At 42.4% G+C, this 17,021-nt stretch overlaps 1 protein-coding gene across 1 annotated transcript in view; it reads left to right on the top strand.

Annotated features, from left to right (window-relative positions):
- The first annotated feature begins 4,391 nt into the window (after window positions 1–4,391).
- Window positions 4,392–17,021, top strand: part of MAMDC2 (MAM domain containing 2) — a 55,939-nt gene continuing 43,309 nt past the window's right edge. The window contains 3 exon segments of the mRNA XM_064641084.1: window positions 4,392–4,556; window positions 4,559–4,721; window positions 4,858–4,971. Coding sequence (XP_064497154.1) covers window positions 4,407–4,556; window positions 4,559–4,721; window positions 4,858–4,971 — 427 coding nt within the window. The 5' untranslated portion in view covers window positions 4,392–4,406.

Below are 17,021 nucleotides of genomic sequence, written 5' to 3'. Positions count from 1 at the left end.
GAGAATATGTTCATGGACATTCAGAAAGTTTTTCTGAGCACACTAGATCCACAGGCTACATGATAGGGAAGTGATTCACTGGAAAATACACTAACTTCCTGGTTTTACTGTGTGTGGTAAGATTTGTGTACATGCTGTTTTCAACCAGCTAGATGCTTCTAGAGGAGTATGATCGAAGGTTAAAAAAGCACTTGACACTGTCCCACGTGAGATCCTGGTCTCTAAATTGGAAAGACAGGTTTGATAGGCCACACAGTAGGTAAGGAATTGGTCACACTCAAAGAATTGAGGTCAACGTCCCAGTGTCCTGCTGGAGACCAGTGGCATGTGGCATTCATCAGGGGTCAGTGTTGGGACTGGTGCTCTTTAATGTCTTTGTTAGTGACATGGACATGGTGGGATTAAGTGCACCCTTGACAAGTTGCATGGTGCAGTCGACATGCTGGAGGGAAGGGATGCCATCCAGAGGAACTTGGACAGGTCTGAGAGGGGAGCCTGTGCCAACTTCATGAAGTTCAACAAGGAGAAGTGCAAGGTCCTGCATGTGAGTTGGGGTAATCCAAAGCACAAATATAGGCTGGGCAGAGAATGGATAGAGAACAGCCCTAGGGAGAAGGACTTGGGGGTGTTTGTGGATGAGAGACTGGACACGAGTGAGCAATGTGCATTCATAGCCCAGAAAATCAACCCCATCCTGAGCTGCATCAAAAGCATTGTGGCCAGCAGGTCAAGGGAGGTGATTCTGACCCTTTACTCTGCTCTTGTGAGACCCCACCTGCAGTACTGAGTCCATTTCTGGGACCCCCAGCATAAGAAGAACAATGGACCTGCTAGAGTGAGTGCATCATCATCATCATCACGGCTAGGCTTCGCGAACGAAGATTTGGGAAGGCTCTATCCACATTTGCTACAGGCACGCTGGTGGCTTATGAGGCCAATACGTGACAGACATGTCCGATTGCAAAAGGCACAGCAGAAAGACTCCTTAGATGGTGTATTCTGCAATACACGGTTCTTTCTGCGTTGCCTTTTTTCCTCGAGGGTGATCCTGCGTGTGTTCTCAAAGGAGACAGCTGCGTTATAGATGGTGTGTCTCCAGAGTGCAGAGGAGGGATAAAAAGATAATCACTTCTTCTGTGAGGACAGGCTGAAAGAGTTGAGGCTGTTCAGCCTGGAGAAGAAAAGCCTCCAGGGAGACCTTAGAGCATGTTCCAGTACCTAAAGGGGCCTCAAGAAAGCTGGTGAGGAACTTTCTGCTTTTAAGGACACATAGTGATAGGAGAAGGGGGAATGGTCTTAAGCTGAAGGAGGGCAGGTTTAGAATAGATATTAGGAAGAAATGCTTCACTAAGAGGGTGGTGATACACTGGCACAGGTTGTCCAGAGAAGCTGTGGATGCCCCATCCCTGGAAGTGTTCAAGGCCAGGTTAGATGGAGCTCTGAGCAACCTAGTTTAATAGAAGATGTCCCTGCCCCTGACAGAGGGCTTGGAACTACTTGGTGTTTGAAGGTCCCTTCCAACCCAAGTCATTATATGCTTCTATAATTTTTGACTCTTAGGTGAAAGATAAACAAAGAGCTGCAAATTCAGTATGCTGTATATGTATTCTGTACAAATTCTGAATACAGCAAAGGGTACAGCTGAACGACAGAGCCAGGTACAAGGCACTTCATTGTATATATTATTCCTGTGGGAAAGGGAAGGGAACAAAGAGTTTTGGAAAGTGAACTACGGCAGCAGATTTTGTGTCATCTGATTATCTGAGCAAGAAACCTGAGAATGTGACTGTGCAAATCCATGAATAAGGGATGCAAATATTTCTATGTTTCGTGGGAAACTAAAGGAATTTCCAATTAAAAATTAAATTGCCAGTAGGTATCTCCAAGGTAGATGCTACTCTAGTCCTACAATGGAGTGACTGAAATTAAGGACCTATTACTTATGCACAAGGAATATACACACCAAAAAAAAACCCCCAAACAAACAAACAAACAAACAAGCAAACCCTGAATAATTTCATGCAGATGACAGGATATTCCATGAACCATTCTCTGTTGTTCCTCAAAGCTAGCAAGCATCACCTCCCCATGAGAACACAGAGTCTGTTCTTCTATGTACAAAACTAATGCCTTCCAAATCAAACACATTTGGGAGTCATTACTGCAGAGGCAGATCATGTACATGGTTAATCTGATATTATAAGCTACCTCCTCCCAAAGCACAATAAAATCTGTCAGCCAAAACTTATCACTGGCAAAACCTGAACTGGGTAACTGGGTGCGGGCTGGAGCAATCATACAAGGTATTACGAACACTGTGAGCACAGCTGACTAGATGCAGTGCCTACATCAATTCATGGGGAAAAGTTCTAGACGCTACATGGGATTCAGGAATAGTAATACACAAAGTATATTAAGAGGTTACATCATGGTCATTTGAGAATTAGAAGACTCAGAGAGTGTCACAGTGACTTTGGAAACCTGTTAAGACTTTTGATGCATGCCAAAATTTGCTAAAATTATGAAAAAATAAGGCCAAATAACTGAAACATGTGTGGGCTCTCATACAAAGAGCACATTTGCTCATAATGGCTGAAGAAATAGTCTATGTAGCTGTTCTGTACTAATCTGTTCTTAGTATTTCCCTGAAACGGCCTTACAAAATGATCTAATATTAATGCCAGTGATTGTACTTAGACCACACGTTTCCATGAGAAGCAAATTTTAATTCCAAGAAAATTGAGAAATAAGATTACATGTTATAATTAAGAAGAGTTTAGCTGGCATAAATTAAAGTGGTTTTTGTTTAAATGCAGGTCTCTATGAATTGATGCTCTTCCCCGTTTTCCTGGAGCTCATGAATCACTAGAAAGTGGTTATCAGAGTAGTCCACCAAAAAGGTTCTGACATCCTGCATCCTCTTGGTTACTTTTGTAACTTTGAAGGACATTTTCAGGAAGTGAGCTGTTCAAATTTCTCACTCTACCATCACTCAGTTTAGATGATTACTCAAAAGCATGGTTGAAGTGAGTTTACCTTGGGTTGCTCTGAGGAATCCTCTGGACAGCTGGGTTTTCCCAATGGGAAACTGTGTTGCACAGTTGCTGAAGCCAGCAAGACAAAATGAATGCAAAACCATTGAACAGGGAGGATAAGGGCTTTAGACTATGTTACATGGGCTTAGCTGCTAGATCTGACCTGGAGGTGGGAACAGAGGACAAACATGTCAAGTTTCCAGACGACACCAGATGTGGGGACCAGCAGATATGTTGGTGGCAGGACTGCTATTAAGGGGCATTATGAACAAAGGCCAACAAGGAACTCATTAAATTCAATACAGACAATTGTTGAGCCCAGCAACTGGAAGGCAGGGCCCAGCAGAGATACAGGCTGGGGCTGGTAGTGCTGGAGAGCAGCTGTGAGGGATGGTCCTGGGCACTGGTGGGCACTGAACTGAACTGGAGCAGATCGTGTGCCTGGGCAGACAAGAGGGGTAGTGGTGCCTGGGGTGGTGTCAGCAAGGCACAGCCCCACAAGCCAGAGGAGTGCAGGGACCATCTCCTGCTTGGCCCCGGCCAGCCCCTGTCTGGTACTGCCTCCAGGTTGGGTGCCCAACACAAGAATGACTCTGACAAACTGGTGGGATGTGAAGGGATGCCACGGAGACAGTGGGGCTGGAGACGCTGTCCTGTGAGGAGAAGCTTCAGAACCAGGTCTGGTTCAGCTGGGAAGAGAGAAGACATTGCAGTCTTGGCATGGACAGGAGGGAGACAGAGAAAACACAGCTGTCAGAGTAGTGCATTAGTGGAGAGTGGGAGGTAGTAGCACAGCTGAAACAGTGGAAATTCATAGCACTCGTAAGGAAGAAATGTTTTCCCCACAAGGACAGCCCAGCACTGGAGCCAGGGCCCTGAGAGGCTTCGCCGTCAGGAGCCTTGGAGGTTATTAAACCCCAACTGGATAAAGCCCTGAGCAGCCCTGAGCAACCTTGTCTGAGCTCAAAGTTGGCTGTATTTTAGGCAGGGTTTGGGCTGGAGACCTCCTATGGTCCCTTCCTAACTGAGTTATCCTGGAACCTATGAACTACAGCCTCAGCAGCTCCTGCCGGGTACCCTACCATGGTTCTCCAGTAGGGCAGGTTTTGTAGCTGGGAAGGACGGCAGGGCAAGTTGTGGTAGCACAATAGCCTTGGTGGGGTGGGAGCCCCTTTGTCCTCGGCAGATGGGTTTGAGTGGGCATCTTACTACTGCGTACCAGCACCCGACGGGGAGTACATCATACAGAGCCAGGCTCTTCGGCAGCGTCCAGTGACGGGAGCAAAGCATTGGGCACAAGCGGAAACACGGGAAAATCCACTTAAAAGTAAGAAAAGCATATTTTCACTGCGAGGGGGCTGATGCACTTCAATGGGTTGCCCGCAGGGGCGGCGGCCTCCCCACCTTGGAGGGCATTCCAGCCCCAGCCACGCCGGCCTCGGGCGACCGGCCGGGCCCGACCCGCTCCGGGACGGGGGTGGGACGGGCCGCCCACCCGCGGAGCCCCGGGCCCTCCCCGCCCCTGTCCTGCCTCCCGCGGCCGCGGCTGCTCTCGCTGCGCCCCGCCGGGGCCGCCCAGCCCCGCGCACACCCCGACCCGGGGCGGCCGCCTCAGCCCCGCTCCCGCCGCCGGCCCCGCTCCTCCGGCGCGAAAGATGCTGCGGCTCTGCCTCCTCGCCGCGCACGGTAAGAGCCCCCGGGGGCCGCGCCTCGGCGCCGCCCGCCCGCCCGGGAGCGGTGGGAGCGCTCCGGGGCTGCTTCGGGGTGGGCGGCGGCCCCGGGGCCGGGCGCGCCGTGACTGGGGCTCGCTTTGTTCTTGCAGCTCTGCGGCTCGCCGGGGCGGCCTTGCTCTCCCCCGGGTCGTGCGCCTTCGAGGACAGCGCCTGCGGATACCAGTGGGACTACGCGCATCTGCCCTGGACGCTGCACGGGGAAGGTGAGAGCGCTGCCGCCCCCGGCCGTGCAGCTCCCCCCGCATCTACATTTCATTTCCACGCGGGGGAAATGAAGGAGCTGCCGCCGCCCCCCGGGTGGAATCACCCCGGCATCCCGTGGTGCCGCTGCTGCCGGGCGTGCCGCGCTGCTCGAGTTTCCTAGGGAATTGAATCCCTCTCATGTGCTGTTTCGGTCTGTGGGTGTCAGTCCCCTGACAGCTGGTGATGGGCGGGCGCTGCGGGGAGCGTCTGCACCCCCGGCACGAGTCTCTTCAGGATGCCTTCAGAAGTTTCATTTCTTCCTTTGTCCTACACTTTCTGTTGGGAAAAGGTGTCTTTTAGCAAATCCTCTTTCTGAAAAAAACCCTCACATCTGTCACATTCCTCTTAAGCTGCGTTATTTTTTTTTTTTCTAAATATATTTTGTGTTTCTACACCAACAGCAGAGGCATTTTCAGGGTAGGAGACAATTTTTGGCAAGAATATCTTTGCAACATGTTCAATTAAGACTTTTCTCTGTTTTATGGTACCCACAGTTCAGCAGGAAAAAGTTAAGTGTTGGTCTGTCAGTAAGTTGTATTAGAGTTTATAAGACTTACTGCCATTGAAAGAGAGAACAAAATCCAGTCACTGCACAGAATTTCCATGCACCTGTAACTCCTACTTGTTAACTTTTTAGTGTAGACTCCAATTTTTGACAGCATCTACGTGAACATACCAAAAGACTAAACAAAAATAAATACAGCATCGTTATAACTGGGTGACAAAATAATTTAGCTTTGGTTATATTTTCATCACAATGTCGTTCATGAAGTGAAAGTTGTGCTCACACAGTAAAAGGGAGTGTGCATTTTTAAAGTTTTTAAGTTCTGAAACAAGTGTCAAGAATAATGAAGACATGAGTACAGATACAAAGAGATAGTCACGTCCTCAGTATCCCTCATCAGTGCTCCATTCAAAAGTGGCTGGTTGTAGTTTTTCATTCCACCTGTCACTCAGTTTATAAAAAAACCGCTTTTTTGTACCCAGTTCTAACATATGCAAAATAAGTAATCTTAATTGTTAATTTTTAGATTGATCATTAGACTTTAAGAATATACAAAGAGTGCTCAGAAAAGCCTTCAAGGATGTCATAACTGAAATACTTGCTTTTTATCTTATTTATTTATTTGTTTGATATGTATTTCACAGTTTATTTATTTATTTAAATATACATAGATTTTCCTGTATTTTTGAAGATACTAGTGGCAATTTAGTAACCATCTTTACTATCCCAGCTATGCCTCTTAACATCATGCCCTCTTAACCCACTGATCTGTGAAGCAACACTTACTTCCTTGGGATTGACAGGGAGCCATATGGTAGTGGTATTGATTCAGCTCCGAGGGACTGTGAGATGCTGGAAGAAATACCTACTGATATGGATGTGCATCATGTTGTGCACATCCATGCTACAGTGCTTCAAGAACCAAGGAAGTTTTATCTGAGGTTTGGATCAGCAGCCTGCTTTTTTAGGTCAACAGAACACAATTTTGGTTGTTGTAGTTTGACTTTTCTGTGCAACCATAAGCATACCAGTGGCTGCATAGCTTCCATCATTGCTCATCTTATTTTCAGGGATATATAACTGGACTGTCATACTCTGGGAAGATATGTGATATACCAGGTCTCTTAATAGGCATAGTTCTGTCAGCATTTCCCTTATAAACAGTTTCCCACAGTCTGTAATTTAATCATAGCAAGTAATTCCATGCAAATATTTGGCACAGAAAGTCTCTTCAGAAATACATTCACATAGTCATAACTAAATCTAGTTGAAAATAGTTCATCCAATTCTACACAGCAGGTGTTAAAAAACTAGTCTTCCTTAGGTGCTTTTTCATTCGTCTCATAAAACCGTGCTCCTTTTGCCAGCGCGGAGTCCTGGCATTTGCTGGTCAGTGTATGTACATGTGGTAATTTACTGGGACAAGTTAAGGATGGGAGAGGCAGCTTAGCTTTGAATTGTTGCACCTTTTCCTTGCATTGCTTCAAAGTTGCTTTATTATTTTAAAATATTATTTGTAATATTCATATTCCTAGTAATATTCAGCAGATCTCTTGTAGGGATTATCTGACTTGCAGTGTAAGTTCTTTCTTCTTATAAATCTCTCAATAGTGTTGTCTTGTGCCAAACTGTCAAGGTGATGTAAATATAACCAAAACCGTGCCCAGAAATTTCCACTCCATACTTGAAAGTTTTTTGCCCAGTTGCCAAGGACGCCAGTAATTTCTGATGAGCTAGGGACAGAAAGGAAGTGTGAGACTTAAGTTTCACCTCTGTTTATAGCTACATATTCCCACTTAAATGAACAGGTTTCTAAGGTTCAGCTGCTTTTTGAAATGTTTCTGGCTTCTCTTTAGTGTTCTGGTAGTCCTAGGATACAAGATTTTAGGATTTTTATAATTGAAAATGTTTTTATTTTTTAGCTGAAGTGGGCATTTCAGGGCCCATTTTAGTCAAGTACAAAAGAAAAACCCTAAGAAAATATTAAATGCTAAAATAATTAGCTGTTTCACTCTATACTGCTTTACTCAAGAGTGGCAAATCAAGCCCTAATGAAGTGGATGGTTCTAGGATACCAGCTGCATAAGAAACAATTCAGGTACCTGTGCAATGCTGCCATAAACTTCTGCTTCACTGAAATCCTGTGTAAGCCTCAAGCTCCGTCACATGAGTCTGACTTAAGGAATAGGGCCTTCAAGTATAAACACCAAGGTGCTCTTTTTAACTGTGAGCTTTTTGAGTCTCTCACCTGCTAGGCCAGTGTTTGCATTTTTGGAATTATAATGACAAAAACCGTGCAAAGAAAAATGTAAAATATAGAAACAACTGAGGATATAAATTTCTTGTGAGCTTACCTATGACTGAGAGGCACACCTAGCTGAGGTTACGGTGCAGGCTGGGTAAATACAGCACCATGCTTGAGGCAGCATGTTTCCTAATGCGCCAGTTCTGTTTTCAATGTAAGCTGGGGAATTCTATGCAAACGTGTTGTGCTTCATGAAGTGCGTGTTTGTAGGATACTAGCTACACAAGAAACACAGTAATGTTGTTACTCAGGAAAAGAACATAGTCAAGTAATCCTGGTTCTGAAATCTGATGAGGAGTAGATGAGTTTGCGTGCGACCGGTGATAAGATCTGAAAGTTTTAAGTGACTTGCTAGTGCACATAGATGAATCTGTCAGAGGTCCATTTTAACTTCAGAGATGTAGGCATGCTCCCACAAATATTCTTGCATTCATGATGCCTCTGAACAGATAATTTATTTTTAAAAATCCAGCTCAGGATATAAGACAAAGATCAAACTCCTTGGGCCCAACTAATGGATAGGAAATTTAGAAACTGTATCTATATTCATCACTACTGTGATAATTAGAGGTAGTTTAGAAGCTTGAATACCATGTTGCTTCTATTAACACCTGCAGGTATATTTAGCATGAGTTCATGTCCAGTTATTTTGGGGCATAAAGCTTTGTGTTATGGCAGATTTCCACAGGAATTTACTTCTGTGTGGGCAGCATATGTGTGGCAAGGGAGATACCTAGTTAATTTTAATACATGCTGTCAGGCTTTGTAGGATAAGGTTTCATCAAATAATCTTGAGATTTTCTTCAACGAAATTGCACATTTATTTCAGAGGTCACACAGGTCATATAGGTTTCATATAGGTTTCATTTTGTAAACGCAAAATGATCTTTGAAACAAAGGAAGATACTGTATGTAATAATAGGCAGTAATCCTAAATAGAGGGATAAATAAAGCCATGCAGACCCACTTGAAACGGCAGTAGGACACACATCCTTATGTCAATTGCAGCCATTCTGAACTGTTGGATTCAGGCATTTTTTGCTTTTCTCCTAGCCCTGCCCAGCACAGAGCTGGCCATAACCTGGCTGTAAGAACATCTCACTCACAGCACTACTATAGATAAATTTCATTAAACAAAATAACTATGACATGTCTTTTCTGTGACTCTGGACAATGTTTACATTCTTGCCTAGAATAGCTGTACAGCATTTTGTGTGAACTGTGTCTATGGGTATGTTTTGTTTTACATTGCCCTTCATTCTAACAGGGCCCAGTTTAACAGAGCTAAAAATAATGTGCACTTGGGCTATCAGCTCAAGTCTGCCCTAATGGAGTTTGCTATGCTGCAGCTGCTTGCCTGGATTTAAACTCTAGATAAGAAATTTGTCTATTACCACAGCACACTGTAGGAAAGAGAGATTATTTATATTAGCAGTGTGCTCCAAAAAAACAAGTGATCCTTGTTAAATATGCCCATGCACTGCTTAATGAGTTTTGTGCCATCGAAACACTGAGGTTATAACTGGTAGTTGATACAGCTGTGTGCACCTATCATCCTTGAAAAGAAATAGGTTTCATTCAGATGAGTGATGTAATAGATCACATTGTATGCAAACATAGTGCTATTTTTTTATCCTTAAAGTTTGCCTAGTTTTTGCCACATTAGTCCAAAACACTGTTCCTGTGATACACTCCAAACAGGCATCCATCAGGTAACAGATTATGGTAAGCAGGTAAGCAAGCAACATCACTAACAACAGTTTCAGGAAGCTTCAGTTTGTCTTTTGGGACATACTTATCACATAGCTACACTTCAAAATGCATGGAAAATACTTTCAAGAGACAGGACAGCTAATGCAGGCCATCGGATAATTCAGGCATGAGGGCAGCAGCATAAGGAATCTCAAATCTAAACACTGCTTGCATACCATTAAAATAGCTTGTATTTACAGCTGTGCCATATGACTTAAAACTGACCTCTTTTGACCTAAGCTCTTTCATCTTGAATGTCACATCATTTGATTGTAATACACAGAGTCATGAAGCAGGTAATAATTGGTGATCCTAGATTTTGTGTCACAGCAAGCACAGTTCATGTCTGATGTATGCTCTGTCATGCTCAGATACAAACCTACAGGCAAATAAATTATCGCATTTGAAGTGTTAATTTTCTTTCCATCTGTCTGCAGCACTTTCCCGTACACAGCGAAGTACACAGTTTGAAAATGTAAAAAAGGGCGTAACATTATTGACTTTGTACAACTCATAAGATGAGACAAGTGGTCTCACATGTTCGTGGTAACTGTGCACTTGGGAGTCAAGGAGACCTGCACCAGCTCATACCTAGCTGCAGCAGAACCAGGCTGGCATACCACAGTGCTTGTTTGCAGCCCAGGTTTCAGCTGAAAAATTCACCTTGACATGGGAGCTTATGGGTTTGGGTCTTCCAAATCTGTAGCCTGAACTTCTCTACACTGAATGCTATCTAAGGGAGGGTAAAAGCCCTTAGAGCTGGCACAGAGTTCTGTTTTGCCTTGACCTGATGATTAAAATGTTGGTCTTCCTGGCCAAACTAATTGAATTTGGAGTGACAATTGTCCTTCCTAGTCACTCCCAAGGAGAGGGGAAGGAAAGGCTCACTCGCACGCTTCTGGTACACTTAGGTTATCATGTTCTTATTTTCCTTCACTTCTAGTGCCATTTCTCCTGTACACTCTGCTTTGACTAGTCAACCACTACTCTTGTGTTAGCAATTCATTTCTTCTTGCTGTTTTCCTGTTTAGTCTGTCAGCAGATTAGTAGTTTTACCATTTGTGAGTAGCTTTCCAACCTGCTCCAGCCTATCCCTTGTCTTGCTGATCCCAGTACGAAATCTGACATTTTGCGTGCCCTCATATAAGTTTCATCCTAGGTTTCTGGGCAATAGTGGTTTTTTTGAACTATGCCCAAATTACAGTTATTAACATATTTTTTCCTCAACTTCAGAGTCAGGTCTTGTGCAAAAAAAAGATAGCCAAGAGCACTTTATGTCCATGGAGGGCTTCATCAGCAGCTGCCCATACATGATGACACTTTTGATAAGTCTGGGCTTTCCATTTGCAGCAGGGGAACAAAGAAAGACTAAATTCTTATCAGTGAGTCACTGCATAAGAGATGAGTTTCAAAGCATTCCTTCCCTCCACAGGATAGGAACATTCCCATAAGTGTATTTTCACATACAGCTGTTAGTGATTCAGTGCTTAGAGAGTCAGCAACTACTGTAGTGCATTTTACACTGAGCCATGGAGTTTAGTCACAAGAGAGGGAGGACGGCTTCATGTTTACTGAATATACCTGCCACTTTTGACAATAGGCTGGACTTTGTTTTGCATGAAAAAAAACCTGAAAATAGATTTACCATGAGAATTTGAAAAAAAAAAGATGAAAAAACTGTAGAAGGGCAAAAGAGTGTTTAGGAGTAGTGACAGAGGCCAAGTCACCTCAGTCAAACAACTAACTTGCATGTCACCCCTGGCCTTGCAAATGTTGTTGAAGTTTAATAAAATTCAAGTACAGACATGCAAATCACTAGCTGAAAACTGCTAGAAATATTTTCAGCTTTCTGAAAAAGAATGAAAGATGCAAATGAACTGAAGTTTCTTTTAGGAATTTCAGGATGCATGCATAGCATGAATTTTTATATAAGTAAAAGTGCTATCAGGCAGTACTTTGTGGTCATTGCACTTATTACACTACATGTGTAATCATCTCGAAAATGAAGAGGAAAGCCAATCATTTGCCAGTTCATTTTTGAAGGGAGGGGAAGGTATTTTCAGCACTGCCAGTTTTCAGTATAAATTTTGGTCAAGACCTAATATGACTCAAGATCTGTAGTGAGGAAAAGTAAGCTTGCACTTCTGCTGAAAAAGTGACCACAGACACTTCAGGAGTATTTCTGTTAGTAAATAGACTTGTTCACCTTGCACATGCTACTGATTTTAATAGAATTAGCCTGCAGATGTCCTAATAGTCTTATTATATAGGATGCTATCAAGTAGAAATATTGGAAAGCTTGAAAAAGCCTCAACCAGTTACAATTAGTTGTTCTGTGTTCCCTTTTTTTGGATTTCTCCCCTTATATTACGTTCTGAGATGTCTAATCCCCAGCCATTGTGTGCAAGAATAGTACAAGCAATGCTATAATTACTTGACTGATTGAACGTACAAATGGAGTCAAGTCTATGGTTACATCTCAAGAAAATATGCTATTAAAAAAAAAAGATAGAGATGCTTTCCTTTAATCTTTCTTTTTTTACTGTCTTAATATTACTTTGTAGCAGTAATGCTACAAAAGGCCAGATAAAAGGCCAACACAGTGATTCATGTAACTTTAAACAATGCTTTGATTGCTTAGAATCCTTCAATTGAACAATTGTATTGCTTCCATTTAAAAGAGTAAGGATCTTGTGCACCATCCTTCCTTGTGGTTCTAGGCAGCCGAAGATTCAAGTATCATTATTACAGTTCTTCTCCATGTGAGAATCAAGTCAAAGATTCCTACAATTTTACATGACAATGTAGTGTTCTTTCATTAACAGAGTGTGTCTTCTATATGATATAGCTTTTCCTCCAACACATTTTCTTTTGCCAAATGTGGCTCAAGATCAGTATATTGACAACCCTAGTGGTATGAATAGTATGAGTAATTAATTTAGTGTTCTTTGAATGCTGTTTTAAATAGATAAATTCTCCAATAAAATATGAACTACATGTTCAACACACTTTGCTGTGTTCTGAAACTTTATGAGTCCTACTGTGAAAATATCCATGAGTCATGGTAATGAGATTTCCATTTGAAACATCAGCCAAAGTCTTTTAGGAAACAGAGTCTTCACAGTTTTCAATTAGCAAACCACTAAAATACTTTAGGAGGCTCTGTTGTGACTTGACAAGTTTCTTCAAATTAGCTGGGCCACAAACTGTATTTCATATAAAAATGCATAAAGAGCTACAGAAATGGAAGGGCAGATTACAGCTGTTGTATACAAAACCGTACAAAGTTATCAAAGGAAGTAATTCTCCACCTTTCAGATTCTCTTATTTTTTTGATGTTCCATCATCATCATCATGGTTAGGCTTTGCGAACAAAGATTTGGGAAGGGCTCTACTCACATTTGCTACAAGCATGCTGATGGCTAAAGAGGCCAATGCGAGATAGAGAAGTCTGGTTGCAAAAGACACAGGGGAAAGACTCCTTGGATGGTATCAGCAAGACACGATTCTTTCTGCGTTATTTTTTTGATGTTACATCACTAACATCCATACTGTGAGTCTGTTGCTTTGGCTGTCACTCATGGTTCAGAAAGGTGTCAGCAGGCTTTTGCGTGACAGCGGTGTCTAGATAAATGCTATTGCAAATGCATTTTTGGCAAAACGTTATGCCTGGAGGGTAAGGTAAGCTCTGTGAATACGCAGAAGACTTCCCTGTTTTCTGATAGTAATAGTAAAGACCGTGTGTTAATCTACTCCGTCTATACAAAGTTTAGATTTCCTCCGTAAACACTTCAATAAATATCCACAAAGCACTTACCACTTGCATTAGAAATCCTCAGCAGATTCTCTCCCTTGCCTTGCTTACCTACCTCTCTGAGTCCTTACCTTGCAATGCCTACCTCTCCCTTGCCTTGTATTGCCTTGCATACCCATCCCCTGCCTTGACTTGCCTATACCTTTCTTTCTGGGCCTTGCCTGGCCTTACCTACAATTTCCTGGCCTTCCCTTGCCTCCCTTGCATTTCTTTGTCTTGCCTACCCAGCCTTGCATTTCTTTTCTGTGGCCCTCCATTCCTTGCCTTGCCTTGCCTACCACTCCCCTGTCTGGCCTTGAGTTGCCTACACCTCCCTTGCCTTGCCTTGCATTTCATTGCCTACATTAAAAAAGTCCTACTGCAGGTCTTTCAGAGACATCTCCAATCACAATGAAGAACATGAGAATTTCTGGTACTTTTTAAAGCAAGAATGAAACAGAATAGTCACATGTATATGTACATGCCTGAGTGCCTGAGTTCATTTATGTGTATGTATGTATGAAATCTCTGCACCTTCATTTAAGAGAAGAAATGACAGTTTGTTGCAGGTCTGCTGTTGGATGAATGATCTCTTAATTGTTGTTAGCAGGATATGGAGAACCTGCAACTTAATGGTACCTTTGGGGCTTGATTATCATGGAGCTAATTTTTTCTAATGCTCATGCTGAAGAATTTCACGGGAAGCAGATATGGTAAAATGTACTCTGATGCATTTTGTGACATGATCTATTATTTGTCATTTCTTACTTTTTTAGTAATTTCTATTTGAAAACTTGTCTTTGGTGTGTACTGTTTTACACATGGTTGTTATCCTGGGGAAGCTTTAGCAAAATAATTGTGCTCCATCTAATGACTCTTGGCAGATCATTCTGTAAATGAATCTCCGTGACTGAGAGCACAGTCTGGCAGCTGTGTGGCCAAAGTGAGTTGAGTTCATTTTAGGCCATACAAGGGAGTTGACAGTAATTGGCATTGTTGTTTATTGGTGCCAGCAGGGAGGCAGATGAATGAACGGATATTGACTCTGAGTTGCTCTCAGCTCATAGGAATAGTTTCAGGCAAGTGATGAAACAGATGTAGATGTCCGTGCTGTCTCTTTTGCATCTGGTTGGGAAATAGAGTCCTTAATTCTCCCAAGCCATGTACTCTCAAGCTGACATGCAGTTCATTGTCAGTATTTATTGCTGTTGCCTGCTCTTAGCAAATCTCTTCTTCTCCCCTTCCCCCATGTGCCAGGTGCCTGGTGTACAGTGAAGTATTCCACGCCGTAGACATGTAAACACTTGTGGCAATCAATCACAATAATTTACAAGCTGTAAGTAGGAGCTGGAACCAGCAGACCAGAGACCTGGTGACACATTTCTTCATGCTTCACAATCTTACCAAAACATTTATTATCCCAGGGAAATCATATCTGAGTACCGAAGTGTCAGGTGATAGCTAATTTTGTTCTGTATGATTATGGTAGAACAACAGTGAAAATCTGTAGCAGGGTTGGAATAATGCCATTGTTTTTATATTTTACCTCCGCAGTAAATAATTTTTCATTATAGTGCCAAAAATTTGATGTCATCCTTAGCAGTTCTATTCAGAAAATTTACTCAATACAGACAGCAAGAAAATTGAAGAGCTTTTACACTGCTCTGGCTTTGAGCTATAGCTTAAGCAGCAGTTTACTCCCATAGCTGTGAACAAATGTGAGACCTTTCCAGTAATTAGAAGATCAGTGGTTTAGGGTTTTCCGTAGCATAAACTAACTTGTGCCTGTGTAAATTCCGACGTTCTTATAAAGGGAAGTAAAAACTGCCTTGAGTGCTAGAGTACACATGCAAATGCAAACTGTAAATGCAAGTATGCTGGTACCTGGGTTTTAAAAGTGTACCAAATATAGCAACAATAATTTTATTTAATAAAACTGGATTTACTTGATCATTTCTTCCTGTATAGATATGTCTTAGAGACATGGTAATGTCCTGGACACAAACAATGGTAGAATCTGTCAGTGTGCAGAATAAAGTCTGTGTCAACATACTGGTTTGCTTAGTATCTGCATCTGCGGTTGCATATTGAGCTTCACAGCTTCACAGCTTTACCATCAGCAAGCCACTTATTAACATCTTCATATATATCCTTGAAAACCTACATGCAGCTAGATGAATGCTTCATTTTAAGATGTTGCTTATGGAATTTCAAGTAGGGGTTTTTTGCACATTTTAAAAGTGCACCCATATAGCTAGGCAATGCTAATCTAAGCTGTGCTTTTTAGAAGATCAGTTGAGGTTCACTAACAAGCAGAAGGAGTTCAAACAAATGAATCTTTGCTGGTTCCTATACAGTCATTGGTTTGCATTTTAATTCTTACAAGACCTTTGCAGAGGGCTTTCTTTCCTGGCCAAGGATATTCTTGTGTGCTTGAGTGGAAACATGAGAGGCTTTATACCAATACAAGATTGTTCTCTAAATATAGCCATTTCCAGTGGTTATTTTAAACTAAGTGTCAAACTGGAGAGTTATTAGGGCAAGAACTGTAGTTTGTTTGAAAAAGAAGAGAGAACTTTGCGCAGTGAAATTGTCTTATATGGAAATAAGATGACTGGTATGTGTAGTTTGGACTACCACGTGTAGCTAAAAAGAAAGCTGTAATCAGTTTTTGTTTTAATATGAATTTGGAGTAGACTTCACAGCTGGTGGGTGTTGAAGCCAAAAATAGTTACATGATCAATCACACCTGACTAACAGGGGACTCTGATAATCTTTTCATGTGCTGGGTCAGCTAGACATTTTTCTGTTAGTTAACCTTTCCATAGTTGCTTAGCTTTTGTGCTGTTTCTTTTTGATAGACCATTTTGTGTTTTCTGTTAGTTATGTATCTAGAAGGAAGTTTCACTGTTATGCCTTTAGCCGATCTGCAGGTTAGTCCACTGTTTTTAAGACAGATAAACTAACCACTAACTGCAGCATTGCATATGGAATCCATCATCTTTGATACTTCTGTTTGATTAGAGGGAGAGAGAGAGAGTGAGAGGGTTGGAGAGAGAGAGAGAAAGAGAGAGAGAGGGAGAAGGAGAGAGAGGGAGAGGGAGAGAGAGGAAGAAGTCCAAAGCAGTAAGAAATCTCAGCAGAAGTTCACATTCTGAAAATATTCAGACAACTCTGTGAAAAGAGAAAAAAAATGCTTTATCTTTGAAACTTGCTGGACAATTTAATTGTTGCCTGCTGGACACATGCATGAGCTGAACCACTCTCATGAGTGGCATCTTTTCTAATTCAGTGATTGTGCCATCCTTTTGTACAGTGTGTGTATGACCTGTATTGTACTGCAGTCAATGCCCTGAGAGAGAAGGGGGGCAAACTGAAGGGTCCTCATAGCAACATAGTAACATGTTGCTCTAGTCTCACAGAAGAAGATCTTTTGGAGAGAGATGTGTAATGAGCAAATGAGTAAAGGAGGTAATGAGCCCAATCCGAGACACTGGTGCAGGCCACACCAGCATGAGCCAGCCTATGCACTGTGTTCTCCAGATGAGTGCATGATGGGGCATATCTTCATCAGTTTTAAGCACTAAAATTAGTCAGTACGTAATGCGCATGTCTGCCATGCAATCCCGCAGGCCATGATTAGACAAATTTCTTG

This window comes from Pseudopipra pipra, chromosome Z, assembly GCF_036250125.1.
Source record: "Pseudopipra pipra isolate bDixPip1 chromosome Z, bDixPip1.hap1, whole genome shotgun sequence".
Classification (NCBI taxonomy): Eukaryota; Metazoa; Chordata; class Aves; order Passeriformes; family Pipridae; genus Pseudopipra; species Pseudopipra pipra.
The sequence above is the reverse complement of the archived record's forward strand: the minus strand, read 5'-3'. Positions and strand labels throughout refer to the sequence as shown.